This window comes from Grus americana, chromosome 1 (assembly GCF_028858705.1).
Source record: "Grus americana isolate bGruAme1 chromosome 1, bGruAme1.mat, whole genome shotgun sequence".
Taxonomy (NCBI): domain Eukaryota; kingdom Metazoa; phylum Chordata; class Aves; order Gruiformes; family Gruidae; genus Grus; species Grus americana.
This window is the reverse complement of record NC_072852.1, coordinates 69,901,653-69,923,462: the sequence shown is the minus strand read 5'-3', so window position 1 is coordinate 69,923,462 and position 21,810 is coordinate 69,901,653. Positions and strand designations below refer to the sequence as shown.

The 21,810-nt window shown below is 49.0% G+C and overlaps 1 protein-coding gene and 1 long non-coding RNA gene across 5 annotated transcripts in view; one reads left to right on the top strand and one right to left on the bottom strand.

The window, feature by feature from the left end:
• The window catches only part of LOC129204990 (uncharacterized), a 30,775-nt gene extending 8,965 nt beyond the window's left edge, over positions 1-21,810 (bottom strand). Inside the window, exons 1-4 of one of the 3 annotated variants that reach the window (XR_008576556.1) lie at positions 21,709-21,810; positions 14,008-14,091; positions 13,438-13,500; positions 4,871-5,005 (exon numbers count right to left, since the gene is read on the bottom strand). This is a non-coding gene — a long non-coding RNA (uncharacterized LOC129204990). Of the gene's footprint in view, positions 1-4,870; positions 5,006-13,437; positions 13,501-14,007; positions 14,092-21,169; positions 21,265-21,443; positions 21,518-21,708 lie in introns of those variants that run through there. The other 2 variants (XR_008576554.1, XR_008576553.1) reach the window with 2 other exon arrangements.
• Positions 166-21,171, top strand: ADA2 (adenosine deaminase 2). 2 transcript variants are annotated; one of them, XM_054821781.1, is made up of 10 exons: positions 166-334; positions 1,423-1,748; positions 4,683-4,908; positions 11,829-12,039; positions 15,142-15,269; positions 16,401-16,491; positions 16,797-16,905; positions 17,841-17,998; positions 18,808-19,010; positions 19,907-21,171. In XM_054821781.1, the coding sequence occupies exons 2-10, from the start codon at positions 1,436-1,438 to the stop codon at positions 20,013-20,015; spliced, it is 1,548 nt and encodes a 515-aa protein (XP_054677756.1). In that variant the 5' UTR covers positions 166-334; positions 1,423-1,435; the 3' UTR covers positions 20,016-21,171. The 2 variants fall into 2 exon arrangements, with proteins under 2 accessions (XP_054677756.1, XP_054677764.1); XM_054821789.1 differs by lacking the exons at positions 15,142-15,269; positions 16,401-16,491.

Below are 21,810 nucleotides of genomic sequence, written 5' to 3'. Positions count from 1 at the left end.
CCCACTGCTTTGCCCCCCCCCCCCCCCCCCCATTCCCAGCCCAGATCCCTCCAGCTGCCTGTGCCCTGCTTTCTCATAACCTCCCCTGCCTCCTCCTCCTCTTTATATATTCATGAAGCGGTAGGGACGGGGATAAATAAAAGCTGAGCAAGCTAGAGCGACAGCACAGGAAGAGGAACTGTCTGCACCGGGTGCCTGGCTCTGCACCGCCGGGACGGATCCTGCCTCTTTATCTTTGCTGGGACAGTGCCGGCTTGCAAGAGAGATAACTGTTCCCTGCTCTCTCGGGCAGCAGCTGGATGAGCTCTGGATGCAAGGAGGAGGAAAGTTAACAGTAAGTGAGTCAGTCTCACCAGGGATAAGATAACATCTTCTAGGATGTTTCTTTCTCCAAGTTCAGAGCTGGGCCCGACGTAGGGCTGCACCTACTTCCTTCCCCCCCCACACACTGGCCCCAGCAGATTGCTCCCCCAGCACGTCTTCATCTCCTGGGACCCACTGATGGGGCAAAGGCTGAGGGGCTGGAGGCACCACGGGCGGAGGAGAAGCTGGAAGCAGAAGGCACATGCGCAAGCAGGGACTTACTACGTAATTCACAGGGGACCATTTAAAAATGTTGAGCCTTTCTCCAGCCTGCTTTGGTCTGGAGGGATTGGTGTGGGAGGTCACTAAAGCCTGGTGTTGAAGGATTATATTGCAGCTATGCTTTTTTTGGGAAGGGCAGAGTTCTCCAAGTTCACGTGTGCGCATCTCCTATGATCTCTTACTACTCTCATGGTGTCCCTCCTGTCCTCTTTCTTCTGGGATTGCAAGGAAGGGACACGCCTCTGTCACTGCAGTGGAAGCCAGGGGTTTTCTGCCCTTAAGTTAACCCCTACAATAGCTGGAATGTACTACAGGAGTGCAACAAGGTCTTCTCTTGACTGTAGGGAATCCCTCTTGACTGGAGAGATCTGATTACATTAAGCAAAAAACCAAAAGCACCTTGAGCGCTATGGAGTCCTGCTTCCCTCCCTGGGATGCTAGCAGCACAGCTGCCACCTTGTCATCAGCACCCCTTATTCTGAGGGGGCTCCATCCCAGCTTGCAAGCTAGAGTCTTCACCTCAGCACTCCCCTGTTCCAGGGCAAGACCTTTGCCACACTGCAGGTCTGCATGATGTGCTGCCAGCCTGATCTGGAGAGTAACATCTCCTCTCCACCCTGCCCACAGGCTTGCTGTGTGCAGACAGCATCATGGGGAGCGTGTGAATATATAGTCCTAAATACAGGGGACACAGGTACCAATGTGCCCCCAGTACTGAACATCCAATTAACCCACTTCTGCAGGATGGGCCAGTAGTTTAATGTCCCAGTGGGTCATTGCTAAGATGTCACCTTCTGACCTAAGCTAGTGCTCCAATTTTCTTTTATTCCCCCTCAGGTGCAGCACTAAGATGAAGCCTCCATCTGGGCAAGGCATAAGGCTGGCATACCTTCTCCTGAATTTGGCTTCCCTCTGCCGTCCCACCCCACTCTGGAAGGACCGGGACTCCTTAATGCAGCAGGAGAAAGCCCGTCAAACTGGTGGCAATTTGGTGCTAAGTAGACAGGAACAGCAGCTCAGTACAAAGCTTGTAAGCCTCAAGAAGAAGGAGGTTGCAACAGCCATAGCTACAGGACAGTTTCCTCCAAGCATGCACTTCTTTCGGGCCAAAGGCCTCATTGATCAAAGCACGGTGTTCAGCATCTTGAAGCGCATGCCAAAAGGTAGGCTTGACCCAAGGGTTGCTCATTTTATTTATCCTCCTCTCACCTTTTGCTTTCTATGCTAGAGCTGGGACAAAGCCTGAGAAGTGGCAGACTAGCTTCTGAGAGCTGTAAATCATGCTCGCTGGGTTCCAGGAAAAGCCCTGCCTCTGAGCCTGGGGACGGGGCAGAGGGAGAGAGGAAGAGGGGGATGGATTGGATGAATACACATTTCCAGCAATTGTAACTTTTGGTATAACTTACAATACAGATCCTTCAGCCTTTCAAGTGTGGAGAAAGGGCAGAGGAAGCAAAGACAAGACGACGTCACAGACATCCATATTTGCTCAGCATGTTCCAGGCAGGGCCTTTCCTTTTTCCACATTCACATACCACAAGCATGCTACCAACCTTGTCTTTGCCCACATCTTAGCCAAAAATGCTATATCTCCCCATAAGTCTTTCTGCAGGTGGTTCTATAGCAGACCTGGAAGTCTACTAGAAAGTCTGGGGGCACTAGAGGAGGAAGGTGCTACCTCCAACACTGGAAGTTCATTGTCGAACACAAGTCAAGGCCTGTGTTGATGTAACCTATAGAATATGATATAAGAACTACTGTATTGTCTCACTTAGTCTTTCTTAATCAGGTTCTGATCAGTGCATTTATAGATCTCTACTTATAAGGGCAGGCGTTTCTCCTCTTGTCTTTAGAGATGTTGTTTCTCCCCTGTTGCGCAGCAAGCTACGTGCTAATGGGCTGCCATGCCCTATACCAAGGGAGCTTGTCCTCTGCAGCACAGACATAGTTTTAAAGGCATTTGGACCATTTTATGTTAGATAGCAGTATGAGATTGTCCGATACCTTCACCACACCATCCTATGCATCCTCTGACCAGCAGCTGGGACACAGCAATGACTGGAAGCTCAGTAGTTCAGGTTGCGATAGAAAGGGGGAGAGGATATTTTTAGCAAAGGTGAAATCCAAACCACCTAGGCTAGGTAGGAGGAAGCCTAATGTCTCCATGTCCCCAAGCTGTTGACAGTTCTCCAGAGAGGCAAGGGGCTGAGGTGATCACAGAAAGAAGGCCTTGAGTCCTGACTTGTTTCTCCCTCCACACCTCTTGTTCAGTAAGCAAGTATCTGAACAAGGTGCCTTCTTTAGTTAGAGACACTTGCAACAAACATTATCAATACTCCTGTAACTCTGAACAATATGTCCACCCTTCCAGGTGGTCCCCTTTTAGATTCAGAGTCTCATGGCCTTGCCCACATGGCTGCCTGGAAACAGGTTGGTGACCTGTGTTGGAAGATTTGGGAGTCAGCTTCTCCACAAGAGCATGTTTCACTTGCAAGGCTGTGACACTGGCAGATGGATAAGAGCCATTTTTCTCACTTCCCAGCTTCTCCCTCCCAGCCTCTGGTGTGGGATGAGGATCGCTGGCTTACAGCATCCCAATCTGTTACCATAAATGATTGGTATGTCAGAATTGTCATTATCCCTTCATTGCTGAACCGAACAGTAAGGAATTTAAAAGTACTCCCCCTCTTCACCTCCAGTGGGGTAACTTTGATACTAGGGAGGAATCAAAACAAAGAAAATTAACACTTTACAATTCAGATGTTAAAATGCATTCTCAGAATCTTTGCAAGAGCTCTAAGCTTTTAGGGCCAAGATCACATCCTTGTAGCAGCTTGAGTAGGACCTCGTCTTAGATGCCTCAGTCTCGATCAGAGCCCCTGGGATTTACTGTTGTTTTAAGCACGATTGCAATTTGCATTGCTGCTCACATGCGAAAGAGGGTGGCATTGCCAGCGAGAGGCAGGTCAGACCTAGACAGCTGTGGCATGCCCATTCTGTCACACTAGCTCTGTTGAGAGCAGCAACCACAGTTGCTCAGCATCTTAAGTCAGACCCTCTGTAGTGGGAGATTACAGACATTATAGTCTATATTAGATTAGTCCACTATAAATTATAGTCTTGAAGTTTATCTAATGCCACATACATAAGAGTCTTTTGTCTTGTTCTTGCTACTGATGTTCTCCCTTTACCCCTAAGGGCATCAAAGCTACTTTGACTATGAGGTCTCCCCTACACTAATAGAATACATATCTAAGATTTTAGCTCTCCCAGTATCTTCCCTTTACAAAAGTGAAGTTTAGTTCAAGCACCAATAACATAAGAAATCTCCGCAAAAGGAGAGATTTTAGCAAAATGAAAGGATGGGCCGAGGAAGGCAAGCATGCAGAGGATGCTTCCTATGCCAGGAAGGCTGGCAGCTGCTAACACACTGCACAATAACAGAACATCCCATAGGGCCTTTGTACTGGCCAGCAACAGATGTACAACGCAAGTGAGCATGCTTTTGATAAAGGATAGAAGTAGGTGGTACTTCTGCATCTGAGTGCAGTTCCCCAGTGTGTCATGGTCTGGGATTCTGGTGTACACTAGAGTTTCAAAGAGATGAAAGAAGAGATACAGGCTAGATGCAAAAATTGAGGCTGGGATTCAAACAGCTTCGATACAGAGGCTTGCTTGAGGTCTGCCAGTTAGCTACTACGCCTTGTAAACTGCTGCCTACTGTGCGAGTTCCTCTTTAAATCAGTGGGGCCTGAGCCAGCTCACAGCAAAGTCTGTCTGAAAGACCTTTAATAACTCTGAGCGTTTTCCATCCCAGTGGAGAAGCAGAGCTCCCTATTGATTTCCCCCCTCCCTCTGCTCCCAGGGAGCTGTCACGCTCTGCCTGCCCTGTGTTTGATGTGGAGGAGGCCAGATCCCCCAGCACGGGGGATGCAGAGCAGCCACTCCGCCTCTCTGCTGGGAGAGGTCACTCGCAGCCATCTAGAAGCATTTCCAGATGCCCCTGGATGGGCAGACTCAAACTATTATCACATTAAAACTCTGTTCCTTCTTTTCAGCTGCCTTGTCTCATTAGGATATACTTTTCTTCCCACCAGGTGCTGTCTTACACCTGCATGACTACGCCATCCTGAGCGTGGACTGGCTGGTATATAATGCCACCTACCTCCCCGACTGCTACATCTGCTTCACCCACACGGGCACTGTTCGGTTTCACTTTTCTAAGCCTCACCCTCCTCACCCAGTGCCAGCCCAGTGCTCCCAGTGGGTTTTGTTGGAGACTTACCGGAAACAGCTGCGCAACGTGACTGAGTTCGATCACAGGTGAGCAAAGAGGAGTTGCAAGCCTGCTGATACTTCATGACAGCATTGTGTAGCCAACAGGATCATTCTGGTCCAACTTTCCCATTTGCTTGCTGTTCTGAAAGCGGGGAACTCTGTTTAGGGCCACATACATAGAACAAGCAAATAGCAATATAAGAACTTGAAGGCTGCAGCATTAAGTACACCAGAGTTAGACACAATCAAAATTGAAGTTTTCTGTGCACCCTCACTGTGGTCCTTTGCACAGACATGTTGAAGACAGTAGTTTAAATAGACTTATGTGACCTGCCCCCACCTCTCCTCAGCACCCAGGCTGGATGTGTTCCCAGCATGGGACAGCACGGCAAGGTGAAAGACCCTGCCTCATCCATTGAGGTACCCAGGAACAGGATGAGGAAGTCAGGTAGCTGAGAAACAGGCTCTCCCCAACAGTAGAGAAGTAATTTGTAAAGTCATCATCATCTCAATTCAGAGCAAGAAGTTAGGCAAACTACTTACATTAGTTACTGCACTAGCAAAAAACCCCAGAGCAACCCAAAAGAAAACCTGACTCAGCTTCCCCCTCCAAAACACCATCCTTGTTTTCTGAGAGCTCTCTTTGAAACCCCACTAGTACCCACCACACTGAAGCATGGGGCACTCATTCCCAACAGGACCCTCAGGCTCCAGGAACTGCAACTTGCCCTCCAACTCTCAGACAAGGGGTTAAGTCTCAGCCTGGGCACTGGCCAAGCCAATGAACCCTACACACAGCTCCTCTGCCTGGTAGCACTCCCCCCCTCAACACCACCCTGCTAACAAAGCTTCTCCCCTTACAGGTGACCCTCCTAGAACTGTCCAGGAGCTCACACCTCAGATGGGTTCCCAAGGCATCACTCAGTGTCTTGCAGGAACCCCCATCCCCACAGGCAGCTCCCACCTTAACTGCTGGCAGCCTTTTATCAGGACCAGGTGTTAGTTGGCTGCTCAGCAGCTACCTACCATTTAATCACTTACAGGTGGGTGGGAATAGCCTGGCTGCCCCTCCAGCCAGAGGTGGCAGGAAGAGGGAGCTGTACCTCTCCATCCAGGGGCCATTTATCCTGGAACAAAGCCCTGTGGAAAAGGCCAGGAGGAAGTGTGTAGTTCTACGTGGTGTGGGGGGGGGGCTGGAGAGAGCATGCTAAATAATGCATGAAGTCAGACACTGAATGATGAGGACAAAGGAAAATATTGAGTAGTGATCCATTCAGAGGGCACCGCCATCCATGGCGCTATGGGGGCTGGGGTCCTGTAGAAAAAAATGGTATGGGGTGTCATGTAATTAAAGACAGTATCACCATGCCAACGCACAAGGAGAAGGCTGGATTAAGGTGATGCAGGTGACTAAGTACAGCATTTCCTAAGTGAAACTTGATGGGTTTTACTGTAGTTCTCTTCAGTGAGGATGTGTGCTCTTAGAGACCTATTGACACTTAGGGAGCTGGTAGCCCCTTCGCATGGAAGCTGTCTGGGCTTTGTGCACTACAGATCTGGGAAGGAGGTCAGGTTGGGAAGCTGAGGAGCTGCCAGACCTTTAGCATGGTATTGCCTTCCCTCCCCAGCAACAGCAAGGGGCAGGCCAGAGGGAGCTGACCCTCCGTGGCACCCACCGCCCCTCTCCTGCACTGAGCACTCCCAGAAGGGAAGGAGAAGGTAGTGCCAGACCCAGAGCTCTTGACCTTTTATGCCCTGAGGCTCAACTGCCCTGACACGTGATAGAAGAAATAAGATCCAATGTGAAGTCACTTATCTACATCTTCCAAAGAGAAAACTCGTTCCCCATTAGCTCCCTTCCATTTCTACTGGGAGTGATGACGAGGGAAAGACCACTAGCTCTCTTCAACCCCACCAGGAGACTCATAAATAATGTGCAAGAGATTCCATTTTGAAACAGCTTCACTTCCTTAAAGCCCAAGCAATTGCACTGGGTATTTCAGAACTGTCTCAGGAGCAACCCTTCATTGTACTTGTTTCGGTTGTAGTTCCATAGCGTGACATCCCTTTCTGGCTGAGGCTACAGGCCACAGCATCCTATACACCTAGGATGGTGGAGCTGTGCATTGTTTGGTTCCCTATTGTCCTGTTTGGGAACACAACTTCTTTTCAGAGGCAGTGTTATCACATTCCTCTTCTTTTGTATTAGTTGTCTGACAATGTCTAGTAGCCACAAGTCAGAGCAGGACTTCAGAGCGGCACACACTGCACAGGGACACAAGACAGACCCTGCTACAAGGGTGTCGCCAGGGGTGGAGGGGAAACTGAGGCAGAGACCAATGCAGTGATTTTCCTCAGCAAATGCATGCCAGAGCCAAGTACAAACTTCACATCCTGGGTGCTCAGACTTACTCATTTGAGCACGTTGTCCTTCATTTCTTGCCCTTCTGTGCTCATTGCCACAAAATCGCAGAGGAATCATTGCACAGCATGTGCAAACACATGAACAACAGCCACATTGAGGCGCTTCCCCTCCTATTTTCATCTAATCTCCGGGTACTAGTCTAGGGGTTAGGAATGTTTTTTGGCTGCCTGGAAATAGGTCTCTAGCCAGGAATAGGCCCCAATCTGTTCTGCTTCTCAGTTTCTGGAAACTCTCCCAGTCTCTTGAACATGTGCATCCCAGGCTACCTCTTTCCTGCACTCCTCTTTGCCCTTGAGCACTGACAAGCTGAGAGAAAGCAGATGTCAGAGGAAGGAACGGATGGATAGTTGGGTGGTTTCAAGGAAGTGTCAAGGGAATATGGCAGCAGGGAAGGGCTCTCATGCAAGACAGGGTGGATCAGCAAATGTGAAGGGAACAATGGAAATGTTTCTAAGAGGCTGCACCTCTTTCACCTTACTGCATTCCTGACCAGGAAAGGGTGAAGGAGAGAGGTATCTGCATTACATTTTTGCTGTTTGCATTTTTAGGTACATATGCATACATATACGTGTGTGTGTGTGTGTGTGTTTTGGAAGGAAGTCTTTTTGTTTGTTTCCCTCAAAAGAAGGTTTAATCATTCCTACTCAAAACACACATCTCATGGGCCAAGACCCTGGAGTATTCTGTTACTGGTAAGCTTCCAAAAGGATGCTATTATGAGAGTCAGGAGACTGCAGGCCAGGAGACAGAGAAAGGAAGGGAATTTCACTTTGAGACTTAAAAGAAAAAATAATCCTCACTTATTTACTTCACAATCAATTACGATTTAGGACAATGCCATTCTTTTCCTCAAGATGCAACATAATGGCCACCGTCTCTAAAGCAAGAGCATGCCCCTAGATATTTAGGGAAACAGCATTGACATTCCAGATATTTGTAAAATACCACCGCACACACCCCCCGCCAGCAGCCCGGGGATTAAGGCCATGCCCGGCAGCGCAGCTCCGGCAGCCCAGCGGAGCTCTCTATCACCAGGATGAAGTCATCTGTGAGGGAGCTGACACCATGGCCGAGGCTGCAGGGACAACTCCCCTGGGCAGTAACGGCTGCCCAGACTGCCATCACCTTCCCCTCCGTGTCCTCCAACTGCCTTATCTCACAGAAAAATAGGGCAGTGTGTGCATTACAAGAAAAAAAAAAAAAGAATAAAAATCCACTACAGAAACAAAGCACTCTGCTCCCTCCACAAGTCTCCCCTTGGGGAGAAGAAGAGGGGACGAGAGAGAGAGAGAAAGCGAATGAACCACATGTGACAGATGTTAGTCACACTATTTAATGCACCACTGGAAGACATTCAGATACTATGGTGAGGAGAGGGGTATAATTACCCATCGAGAACAGAAAAAGAAGCAGGAAAAAGAATCCCTTTAAAAACAAGGCAACAAAACTGTTCGCTTCTGCATTATATAGCACAAGAAAGCAAAACAGTTAGGGGGAAAAAAAATAAAACAGGACAAGAGAAAGCAAAACTACCATTGAAAATAAATAATCCTTAGCTGGTCGTTTTAGCTGTGCCCCTTTGGGCATATGCATTGCAATAGCATTGTTCAGTGCATATATGACATGACATGGAAGGCTATTTGTAGTCTGCACCTGATCACGGCGAGGGCCCATTCCAGAAAAGAAGGAAAAAAACGTAGTTATGAAGCTTTGCTTCATCTGCATGAGCTACTGATGGCAAAAACCCCTGAACCCTTAGGAGATTATCCAGTTATCAAGGATGGATCACTATTACACAATAAATCTTCAACAGTTATAGGGATCAATAATCAGTCTCAAAGGGAAGGGGATTATAAAAAAAGCACAATTTGATTTGTGTGCTTTTAGGAGCAAGGCAGTGTGGGGATTTATTGCTGTTTCTAGCCCAAGAGCACAGGCTAAGTAAACAACCACAAGTTTGTACAGCTAGATTTAAAGGCAGGGAGCGGAGCCCTCTGCGCGCTCGTTGCTGGAGGAGCCGAGTTCTCACAGGACAAGGGGAGAGAGCGGTGGGAGCCTGACTAACCGCCCAGCCTTATCTGAAACGAAGCTGCGCGGGGTGGCGAGAACGGGCTTGCACGGCCTTTTGATCCACGGGGAGGTTTTTCCCTTGGTGCTTGCAGGGCTGGTGGGAACAGCCCCGCTCGGCTCTCGGCTTCGGGCAGGTGCTCTCCGCCGGCGTGCAGGGCTGGTGGGGAGCTGCCCTTCGGCCAGGGCTGAGGCCAGGAGGGGAGCGGACAAGTCTGCTTTCCCCACCTTTTCCCACACGAAAACTCCTCTCCCCTCCCCGCCAAGCTGCAGCACACCCTCTCTGCTCCAGCAGCTGGATCGGTGCCTTCGAGATGCCCCTGGCTCCCGCATTCCTGGTTTCTAGGGTGATGCTACGGTGTCTCCTGCTGCTGTGTGCTTCCCACTGACCACCCAAAATGCCGCCCACCCCGGCCATGGTCCAGCTCCATCCGTTTGGTTGCATGGATTACTGCACAGTAGCTGGGGTTGCCCAGTGTCCTGTGATAATGGCACCAAAGCCCCTATTGTAATGCGCGGGAGGGCAAAGCCGAAGTTGCTGTGGAAACCTTAACTCTGAATTTTCCTGACTGTTGAGCATTTAAAATCTCATCCTTAACGTGGTATGAGCATCTCTTTATGTACAGCTTTGCTTTCTAAAATTGTTCCCGGTAAAGAAATTAAGAGAGTGAAGAAGAAATGAAACTGCGGCCACTGGAAGAGGGTCCTCAGGGAGTGAAACAGCAGGCAGATGCTGGGGGGGACGGGCTCCATTTTATGGGCAGGATGGAGGGACTCAAAAGGGATGTCCCTGCCCGGGATGTCTTAGTTTATGAGTTTGGACCAGATCACATTTTACATCTGTAGGAGGGAGGGTTTTAATTCCATCCACAGAAGCCTCCTGGAAGAAGATAATAAGAGCACAAATCAAACCCACATCTCCCATATAACAGAGCAGAGCGCTGCGCTAGAATGGGGGGCAAGACATCAAACGCAAAACATTATTAAAGATCAGTAGCTGTTATCAAGGGGAAACAATATACTCAGGTGAAGGATGAAGCATGGTCGAAGGTACTTCCATCTGAACCTGCTTAGCCCCTGACACTAGATAAGCATCAGGCCTGGCTGGACTGGTAAGCCCACCCACCTGCAAGCAACCAGCTTGCTGCAATGGCTTTGCCCACCCAGGAATTAAGTTAATCACCCTCCTGTATTGCCATTTAGACTTTGCCCACCAGCCTGAGAAATTTACTACAAACTTTTCTTCAGGTGGCCACCCGTGGAGGGAAGAGAGCTTTTGCCAGAGGCAAGGCTTCGTGCAGGATGAAGGCTATCAGCTTGTCAGAGGACAGCATTGCGGCACAGATGTTCACCCTGTCCTAAATGCAAGCTGTCACCCGCAACTAGATAATCTTGCAATTACTGGCTCCCTTAAACTCTGCTTGATAAAACTACCTGCTGCCTCTCTGGATTGCCAAAAGAGGCTTATATGCCAGCTGAGTCTATGGAGGAAATAAGTACATTCCTGTCCCACTGAGGAAAAGCCAGGACCTGTGATTCTTATCAGTTGTTTCCCAGCAGACAAATCTGAAGAAGTTATCAGCAAGGCAGGCAGGATATCAGGTTTGTTCCACTGGGGGTGGAAGGGATTTCTGATTGACAATCATTTTCCCCCTGCTTGTACTAGGTGACATATTTTGACAATGCAAAGGTACTAGGGTAAGTTATGGGCTTAGTAAGCAGGTTGATGGTGGCCCACTACAGTATGTGGCATCTCCTGGAGACTCTGTCTGCCTTTAGGTGGTGAACAGAGGGCTGGGTGTCGTAACTTTTTACATGCATTGAAAATGTTTGGGAGAATATATTGTCTGCAGGAGTAATGTACTAGCCTACTTTCAGATTAAGGATGCCCCTGGGTAGCAGAGTGCAATTCTTATGATATAAAACCACCATACTTCCTTTTGTAACTCCATTACTCCTTAAGATTTTGCCCTCAAAAACAAAGGGGTAGGTACTTTGAACATCTAGTCTTAGCCAGCTTGTAGCTCAATATGTACCTGTCGGAGGGTACAGCTATTACCTGTACCAGCCATTACAGGAATAAATATAGGTGGCAGAAAAATTACCTGAATGCTTCCTAATTGCACCAGTCATTGTTACATCTATATGTATTGCAGAGCCAACAGGCTCCGAGTTAGGTATTCGGCCCCTATGGTGGCAGGAACGGCTTTGCACCTTTTCTTGGTCCTGCCCAAAGAACATGTGTCTCCTTCAGCACAGCCGCTGCCCTGCTGCACCCCAGAGCGTGCAGGTGGGAGAGTGTCACGTCTGCAAAGCTTGGTCTCTGACAATAAAACTCACACCTATCTTGGAGGAATCCTATCTCCCCCTGTACTAAACCCCCAGCTGCCAGCCAGCGGCTTTTTGAATGCTGAAAGCCAGTTGACTTGTTTGTTCTCCTCATTCTTCCTCTTCCCTTTACCCTTTTCTACAGCTTGCTGAGAAACTTGACCCTGGTGACGGATGCCCCTGAGCTGGCCTACCCTTCTCAGACTTTAATTTGGAAAAGATTTGAAGAAGTCTTTCTCATTGCCTCTGGACTTATCTGCTATGCACCTGTGTTCAAGGCCTATTTCTACCAGGGGCTGCTGGAACTCTATGAAGATAACATACAGTATGTCGAGATAAGAGCTATCCTGCCTCCGGTACGTATTTTTTGGCTTCTCTAGTATTCTTTTAAATCCTTATTTCTCCATAACTTTTCTCAAGCCCTATCTTGAATTTAGTTTTTGGATGTTTGCATACCTGCCCTTCTAAGGATGCTGTAAAACCTTGATCATATTCAAAGGTTTTTGTTGAAGATTTGCATAGGCAAGGCCTTGAAAGTGAGAGATACTTTGTTCTTAATGGTTAAGGAAGATACCTACTGTGGCAACAGCACAAGACTGCATTGAACAGTCTGACTGGGGGCTGGGTCAAAATCTTGCTAGTTGGGAAGATGCATCTTGGCTGGTCTGCACCAGAATCACCTGTTCTACAGCAGCTTTTCTGGAACAATTTCCCATCTTGAACAGAGACTTATTCTGGAGGAGTTACTTTAGATCCACAGCTTATTTCAGAATGACTTCTCTGAAGAGGCTAGTAAACTGCTGGCAAAGCACAGTCTTCCACAGTTTGCAGACAACCTAAAATTTTGGTTATGTGACAGATGAACTGCTATTTTCATTGCCACTAACACTAAAATCGTTTGGTAATAGTTTAGACCTTTCTCTCTGCACGTCGCCTGGAGCTGGTGAGATTGTCCTACAATCCCACGGTGCCCCGACGCCTTCCCAAGCACCAGCAGACCCCAACACTGTTCTTCGGCTATAAGAGTTCCCCCTTTCCCAGTGGCAATTTTGACACTGCAGGCACACCTTTTCCAGACCAGCTCCAAGCCGGGCAGTGTGGGTGTGCGAGCTTTGTCAGAGAGGCAGATTCCTTGCCAAAACAAATGAACTGGGGCTGCCGCTCCTCACTACACTGTCCACCTCTGTGTTCTTAGCAGTCCATTGCAATGGCAATGAAGCTGCTGTGCAAGGTCCGTCCGGGAGCACCTGAAGGACCAGGTGGTGGTGATGGGCCATGCATGAGAATGCAGGTACCAGCTTGCTGCTGGCACCGCAGTGTCAGGCGGATGGAGCAGCCACACTGATGTCCTGCTGGTGGCCCAACTCCCAAACGTGCCTGCCAACAACTTCTTTAAATCATTGCCCTTGCATGCAATGGCTGGTGGGCTCCGGCCAGCTGCAGATGAACGTCTGCACCCCAGCAACCACTGCTGCTGCTGGGCAGACCTCCACAGCCACCCCGTGAGCAGACAGGCAGGTGCCGTGACAAATTTGGAGGCTGATCTGGCTTTGTGCCCGCTTCCACCCAAACAGCTGGGGAGCAGGGCTGCCTAACCCTGCCCTGTTGTGGCTGTCCCCATAGTGAAACAGGGCTCAGTGTCAGGGCTACAGGCTGGCACTCTATCGTGGCTGACATGAAAAGGGTGTATTGAAAAGAAAAGAAAAGAAAAATAAAGGAGGGGGAGAAGACCACAGAGCTTATATGTATCTTACTTTGCTGGGGGCTGGTCATGAGCCAGTTGCTCTAAACTCAGTCACCATCTGCTTTGGGGGTACCTGGAAAGAGAAAACAACAGCAATGTCAAAATTCCTGTGCTGTGAGACAGCGCGAGTGCTGGCATCCCCCCAGGTCACATAGGTTTCTGGGCCAAGAGTATCTGCGATGATACGAGTGTGTGGGCCTGACTGGAAAATACCCTGCATTTACCAGCAGCCCTTAAACACGGTTGTAATGTCTTTTGAAGAGAGGCTTGGCAGGGAAGATTTGCTTCCCATCCAGCCCCTAATGCTGGCTCCAGGCGTGGGAGCCTCCAGCACCCCCAGGCTTGCCTGCACCCGGCAGCTCGGCGTGCTGCGAGGTACAGGCAGGCAGGCTGCCTGCAGCCTGGGTAGCGCTGCGAGGGCTGTGAGGAGTTGGGAGCACGCAGGGCTGCCGGCCTCGATGGGCAGGACAGGCAGGGAGATGCCAGCTGGGCTGGAGTGGGGATGAGAGGGAAGGGAAACACTTTGCCACAAAAGTTGAGGTGAGCAGGGTGCGACGGGAATAGCAAGATGCTTGCGTACCTGGAGATCCTCTACAAGGCTTGGACAACAGCGCTGACACTCTGCAAAAGCTTGCCTTGCAGCAAAGCCCGCCAGAAGTGACCCCTGAAGTAAAGTAAATGAAAGTCGGGATTTAGTGCAAAACAGCAAACATTGTGGAAAAGCCCCCCAAACCCAGCTGTGTTTGCAAATTCAGCTGTGTAAAGTCTCACATTCCCATGGGCTGCAGCAGGGGAAAATTCCTTCTGAGAGTCTGCAGCCGCCCCGCAGCTCCCGGTGCCTGTGAGGGGGATGCCACAGCACGACGGGGCGCGGGGGCTTAGTGAGGGGCATCGCTGCAAGGGGCAGCACCGGAGGGGAAGCGAGGAGGTGGAGTGGACCAGTTAAAGGGCAGAGAAGAAGGGTGAAGGAGAAAAGAAAGGGGAGAAGGATAAGAACAGAATGGACAGAGTGGTTTCAGGCACTGTTTGTGAACAACTCCAGGCAAGGCCTTTACGGATTCGTATCAACCAGGGAACGTAGGGTCCACATCCCTGCTGAAATCAGGGCAAAAGCCCTGCGTGTAGCCCTGGTAGTGAGGAACTCACAAAGTAAGTTGATGAGACATAGCATGCCAAAAGGATTATTTTTCCCAGTTTGCAGCCAGAGAAACCATGGCAAGACTAAATGACCGACTCAAGGTCACGGAGCAAACCTCTGGCAGAGGGGAGCAGAAGCCCAGCCCAGCTGGTAGCTTATGGAGCTCAGCCCTCGCGTGCCTTGGGGCTGCCTTGGCTGACAGACTGCCACTGCAAGGCACAGAGTGTGTGTGAGCTGCCAGACGGCTGGACAAAATGCTCCAGCATTTGATACAGATACGAGTAAGAGGTCATGGTCTCCTCTGGGTACTCAAGGGCACTTGCTTGCCATGTCTGAACATGGAGAAACTTGTTTCTTGTATCACATAGGAGGGAGGAAAACCACTCCTTGGTTCTTGCCAGCTGGTAAAGGCTTCAAGAAGAAAATGTTCTGCTCAGATTTAACTGCTTTTTTTCTGCCCTGTTGCCAGGACCACAGCACATTGCTTCTCCCAGGGTTTTCCTCAGTTCATTTCTCCCTCCCTCCAGTAAAACACCTCTTGCAACTTCTGCTTGCCACGTGCTTTTTTTCCTGCAGGTGTATGAACTGGATGGCACGCGGCACAATAAATCATGGTCCGTGGCAACCTATCGGGAAGTGACCAAGCAGTTTGTGAAGGAGCACCCTGACTTTCTTGGAGCCAAGATTATATTTACAGCACACAGGTAGAGGCTGAGCAGGGCTAAGAGCACTTGTGCATGGCTGGCTATGCTATGGCAGAGGCAGTGATGGGGAGAGAGGGGTCCAGGTGGCTCCAGGAAAAGCAATGCTGAGAGCCGGGCTGAAGTGGCACCGTTGGTTAGCAATGCCCGTGTGCGTTGTCAGACCCGGAGTGTTGACTCCCGAAGCATTCCCTGGCACATGTAAAAGGCTGAGGATGAGGAATCATCTATATAAGTCTGCGTACGTGCAAAGTGACCAGGGTTAGCTCATGGCGCGTGCCAGAGAGACAAGCATCTGTGAGCTCAGGGTGCGGGAATAAGCAAGGGAAGGGCTGCTTGCGTGCGTGCGTGTCCAAGCCATGCGTGCTCTCTTCCCGAGCCTGGACATACTCCTCTGCGGAAGCTGAAGCAGTGAGAGCAGTGCCCGAGTATGGGCACTCAGCATTGCAAAGCTCCTCGTGGGACCCTACAAACACTCTTCTCCCGGCAGCCTTTGTACGGTATGTTCGTGCTGCTGTTCACAGGCGGGCACAAGGCTGTTCTCCAAGTCAGCCAGATGCCATGAAGTCATATGAGGTGATCCTGAGCAAATATAACAGACCTCTTAGCAGCACTTGCTCACTCTGGCTCGGCACGATGCTGTTTCCAGTTCAGGGCTGGCTTGCCTCTGGTCAGCCTCGGTATGGACAGAGTTTGTCTGCAAAATGCACCGTGATGTTGAAGTCCAATAGGGCTGGAAGAAACCTAAATTTAAAACTCTCTTGAAATACAGCTACGGTCCCACCTCCCAGCAAAACAGTTGAGAGGAAAAAAAAAAATTAAATTTAAACATTTTCTCTCCATGCTGTTGTGTTCCCTGCTTGGTAGATGGGAAAGCCAGTGAGTCTTAGACAGGCATGCCTCAACTCAAGTGACAGCAGGGTCTAGCCAGGCATTTCCTGGTCATTCAGGGGTTTCCTTTCATAATATCAATTTCTACTGCTGTTACTCTGGAGACCTGAGGCTGGTTGTCAGATTCAGGAGCAGCTTGCATTTTGGAAATACCCCTGGGGGCCCTGTTTCACAACTCAAACCCAAAGAAGGCAGGCCCGTGGGAGTGAGCCTCTGCACTGCTTTCTCTCTCTTGCTCTTTAGGATGCTGAATGTTTCCCAGATTAAAGAAGCCATCATCACTGCCATGGCACTCAGAGCCCACTTCCCAGACACCCTGGCAGGCTTCGACCTGGTAACTGTATTTCTTCCGTGGCTTTGCATTAACCCCTAGAGGTGCGATACAACTGCATGTATAATATGGCATATGTTTTGTACTGGAGCCAGATCCTCTGCTGCTGTACTGAAATTAGTGTAAATTAATTGCAAATCCTCCAGCTAAGGATTTTGTTGAGGGTAATTGACAAAATCCTCTGAAAGAATCAGCTCCCTACCCCACAGCCCTGTAATTTCAGTACAGTTGGCACCTCAGTAATACAGAGCTGTAAGTCCCACCATCTTCCAGAGCATGTTCAAAAATACCTTTCCTCTTTCCCCCAGGTTGGTGACGAGGATGAAGGTCATTCTTTGTGGGACCTGAAGGATGCCCTGACCATCCCGTATTCCCTGGGGGTCAACTTGCCGTACTTTTTCCATGCTGGGGAGACTGGTAAGCATGAGGACTCAAGGCCTGTTATTGCCTACAGAGGCAAGAGGTGAAGTCTTGCAAAGCACAGAAGCAGCAAGCCTGGCTGTATCAGGATGATGCGTGTGTGTGTATGTGTGTATACATGTGTATATAATTGGTTTTCCCTGCGCTTCTCCCCATATCAGCATGTTGCTGTAACATTCCTACATGGCACCTCCCCTACCTGCTCCTTGCTCTTGACTGTGAGCGTCGTGTTGCTCAGTTTCTTTGCCCTGTGTGTAACATGGAGTAATGCTGCAAGAGTTACTGCTGGTAGCCGTTTCCTCCTTGGAGCAGTGCTCACCTCCCATCCACAGAAGCAGCAGAATTCCTCAACCATTATTTTACATTTTAAGGTGAAGGAATGTCTGAGCCAGCCTCAAGTCTTAACTGAATACACTCATCAAAGTAACTGATCATTACCCTTCATTCTTGGGGCAATGTATTATTATTGGCAATACATTATTCAGTCCATATGGGTGGGATTTATCCTAACCATGCATGACAGTTGTGTCTAACTTGTGTGTTATGCGTATTGCATGTTGACATCTACATCTGAACTAGTTACCCTAGGCTCCCTTTATAGCCATGGACACTAACAAACATTTCTAAGGTATAGGCTATTACCCAGAAATTATTACTTCTCTCCATTGACTATGAATGGAGACTAGCATGATCAGCTGAGCTGTAAGAGCAATACAGTGGACAACTAAAGCCAGGTGAGATGAGTGGGTACCTCTGTGCTGGGAAATGTCCTGGGCAGATTTGGATCCCTATTTCACTAAAAATGCAAAGTGGGAACTCAGAGCATGAGCAACCCTCTCACCTTGCAACTGAAACATTTGTTAACAAAACTGTCTAGCAGTTTGAGAAGATATATTTCCTCATAGCACTGCAGTGATTCTGTCTCTCCTTAGACTGGCAGGGCACCTCTGTAGACAATAATGTGCTGGATGCATTGCTACTGAATACCAGCCGGATTGGCCATGGACTCGCCCTCATTAAACACCCAGTAGCCAAAAGTTTGTCTCTGAAGAAGGACATTCCTGTAGAGGTCTGTCCCATCTCCAACCAGGTATGTTGGTAAAAGCTTAGGTCTTGGGCTGGGACATTGGAATGGGATTTACCATAGTAGTTAGGAGCAGCAGGGAACTGGGGTCAGCTGGATGTTTTAGTGCACCCAGATTGGCTCAGTTTCCTTTGCACCACATTACACTGCAGTCTGCTATGTAGACACATGCACCAGTTAGCTCAAAATCATTTAAATTCCTATCCAGAGGAACCTGGGAAGGCAGTCCTCCCTAAAGGGGATGAGGCCCAGAGCCAGGGAAGTGCCTAAAGAGATATAATGGAAAATACTTCAAAGCCAGGAGTCCTTTTGCTTTTGTAGAATTCATAACCAGGGGGAACTCTTTTGCAACACATTAGCGTGGTGCACATTGCCCCCTGGGCACAGCAGGAAGGATGCTCTGGGGTAGAGATTTACCAGCGTGAGCCTTGAGGGAGAGAACCCTGATACCAGCTCCAGACGCCCTGGGCTAAATGTCATGGTACATATGTAACCAAAAGACTGTTCCTGAAACACTCACAGTCAAATTGTTATAAATAAGCAGAAATTATTCACCCCATTGGCCTTGATTTAGGTGATTAATTTAAGCAACCAATCTCTTGTATAGTCAGTGGAGACAATATGTTCCTCCTGCAGCAGTTCAGAGCAGAATGCCTAACATGCTCTGAACAGCCCTCTGGGGGCTCTTCCTCCCTGATGAATACCTGCTGACACAGGCAGCTATAGCAGGTATGCAGCGCGATGGGTACTGTAATGCAAACATGGCTACAGCAATTAACCCGATCCGCTGTTGTCTCCCACCCTTCCCCACCGAGGTCCTGCTGTTGGTAGCTGACTTGCGGATCCATCCCGCAGCTGACCTCATGGCTGAAGGACATCCCATTGTGATCAGCCCTGATGATCCCCCCATCTTTGGGGCAAAGGGCATCTCCTATGACTTCTACGAGGTGTTCATGGCCATTGGAGGGATGAATGCTGACCTGAGGACCTTAAAACAACTTGCACTCAACTCCATAAAGTAAGTGCTTCGCATCTCTCATCTAGCCCCAGTAATGTTAAGGGGACTATCAGCTTGCTCTCTGGAAACCTGCCTTATTCAGGGTTTGGCCCCAGAGTCTCCTCTGCCGCTGGGGTTCTGTTAATCCAAAGGCTCCTCTGTGTGTCTCCTCCAAGGGGAGAACATGGGGACCCCAGAGGCTTTCTCTCAGTGTCTCAGTTTATGCCTCCTTTTCCATCCTTTGCGAAGCTGCCTGCAGCACCTGGTTCTGGGTATGGGAGAGATGTTATGTCTTTGTATCACTTATCTCTCTCTGCCCAAATTTGACTTGCTGCGGCATTTGCCATGGCCCACAGGGGAAACAATCTCTCAGCATGTAGTTTGGGTGCGTTTAGTGACTTTGTTTATCTGGACAGCTCTGAACGTCCCAAAATATTTTGGATATGGCGCCCAGGGTCTTTCTGCACATTCCTAGAGTCTTGTCTGTTTGCCAAATCCCGTGCCAATCCTCATGCCAACCCCAAGTCCCTGCATAGCCAGGGAGACCACAAATACTCTTATTTCCTACCGATTTGGACCAAGCCCAGGGGACATATCAAAGCAACAGCAGTGCTCTATCTTCTGTACTAGTCACTGAGTGCCGCCCAGCGAGTCCCCAGCTTATGCAGACTGAGCTGTTTGTCCTCATGGAGCAGGACTCGGTAGCTGTTGATATGGCCATGATGCTTCTCGTCCCAGCGTGAGCCCAGATGGCAGGAGCTCAAGGCTTTTTAAACTGTGTTACTCTGTGTGGTGTAGGCACATCCTGCAAGGGTTAATCTGGTGCTGCTTCCTGCCTTTTCATTTTGGTCACTGATCTTGAAATAGCTGCCCCCTTGTCTGCTGTCTGATACTGACTTTCGTCCTCCTCCTCACAGATACAGTGCCATGCTACCGGATGAGAAAGCCAAGGCCAAAGAGGTCTGGCAGAAAAAATGGGACCAATTTGTGGCTGACCTCTCTGATAGCTTCTTGAAGGACCTTTAAGGGGAAGGAGACTCATATCAGAAGGCATTTGGCAAGCTAGAGCGAGCCACGATTGTTGCTAAAAGAGAGACTGCTTCTTCCATGTGAGCTAAGCAGATGGATGAACCTCAGAGTCTCACTTGGCAATGGGCAATTCTGGTAAGCTAGGCTTAATGCTAAGAATGAGCTGTCCTATCCTGTGAAAGTCATGGACTGGAGGTAAGATAGAGCAGTGAGCCTTCACAGCAGCAACAAAAAGAACACCCCACCCAGAACAGTCAAAACAATTAAAAATCGCCAATGACCAAATCCTGACATCCTTATTCAGGAAAAACATGCTTTCTAATTAGAGTTAGCGGGAGCATGCCAACATGAGGATTTCTGAATTTCGCCTTATCATTACAAAATGCAGACCTTGTCCGGAAACGGCTAAGACAAACATCCAACCATTTGGGCCACTGACCTTCAGGAGAGCAAGGACTGAAAATGACTCTTGTTATGTTTAACCCTGGGCCTGCTGCCAAAATAGCACTGCTAGGTCGAAGAACCAGTCACAGGTCCTATGCCTGCTATTTCAGGACCTACCATGGCTGGAAACAAGCTGATGGAACTTGCTCCCAGAACATTTAAGCCTGGTTGCACAACGATCATAAAGCCAAAAAGAGGTGCCTCGGTTGCTGACAGGTTTTGTTTTGCTTTTTTTTTTTTTTTAACTGCAAAATCTTTTCCTGTCCTTTGGTCACAAGGAAGCCAAAACACTTTTCAGCTGAGAAAAAACACCGTGCCTTCCCAGATCCAGCTTAATTAAAACTGTCACCCTGCGCTGGGCCATGTTAACACAGGCCTCTGCATTTATAGTAAACACCTTTTGATTTCAGGGGGTTCCACTACCAGCCTTTGCCACCTAACTCAGAGTGCAAATGTGCCCTTATTCAGCCTGTCAGACAGATTTTCACCTTGGTGGAGAACTACTCTCACACTGTGGCTATCCACAGTGTTCACTTGGCCCTTTGTAGTTTCCAGCTCCTTGGCAAAAAGGCATTGCAGCAGCTACACAATAAATAGCATCTGGACAAGCAGATTCCCTTTTGTAACATCATCAAAAATATCAGGAGAAGAATAGTTGCAGGGATATTAAAAAAATCTTAATCAGCAAAATCCTTTGGCACACGTACCCCAAGCACACAGCCACGATCAACCAGCGTCTCTCCCTGACTTCAGTACAATTATGCTGGTTTGCATCAGCCGAGGGAGAATTTACAAAAGTTCCTGATGAAAGACGTCTCCTTCCTCAGAGCCGCAGACTTGCGAAGGCTGTCGTTTCCTGATCTGATCAGCTTGGGCAAATTGGCTTTACATTTTCTGTTAATTGTCCCAAGCTGCCTGGCCATAGTGTTTATTTCCACTGACCTTGGTTAAAACACCTTAGCAGGAGGCAAACATACTTACTTACAGAAGTGGATCAAGCTGCGCAGCCCGTGCATCCCGTGTTAAATTGCCCAAATTTCACAGGCTGCAAGTTCATCTCTAGTTATCACAAGGAAAAAAAAACAAAACCCACACTACAAACCCCACAACAAAAAACTCAGATAAAACCACAACAAACCAAAGGTGTCTACATCGCAGGAGCCAGCACTGCAAACCGCAGAAAGGAAGAAACGAGAACCCAGTCACACACCTCGCTAACCGAGGGGCTGAGTGCCTCACACCATACCCCTTTTCAGCCACAGCTGCCTCCTCTCCAGCACTCTCTACCCACATGCCCCACACCTTCCTCTGAAGCACCAGCAGCTGCTCTTTGCAGGCTGGCCTTTCC

What these genes read in the sequence shown, in the direction of transcription:
- ADA2 (XM_054821781.1), top strand. Translation starts at nt 1,436, where the DNA reads ATGAAGCCTCCATCTGGGCAAGGCATAAGGCTGGCATACCTTCTCCTG. An exon ending in CTTGAAGCGCATGCCAAAAG is followed by an intron (nt 1,749 to 4,682) that starts GTAGGCTTGACC and finishes TCTTCCCACCAG; the next exon opens with GTGCTGTCTTACACCTGCAT. An exon ending in ATTATATTTACAGCACACAG is followed by an intron (nt 15,270 to 16,400) that starts GTAGAGGCTGAG and finishes CTTGCTCTTTAG; the next exon opens with GATGCTGAATGTTTCCCAGA.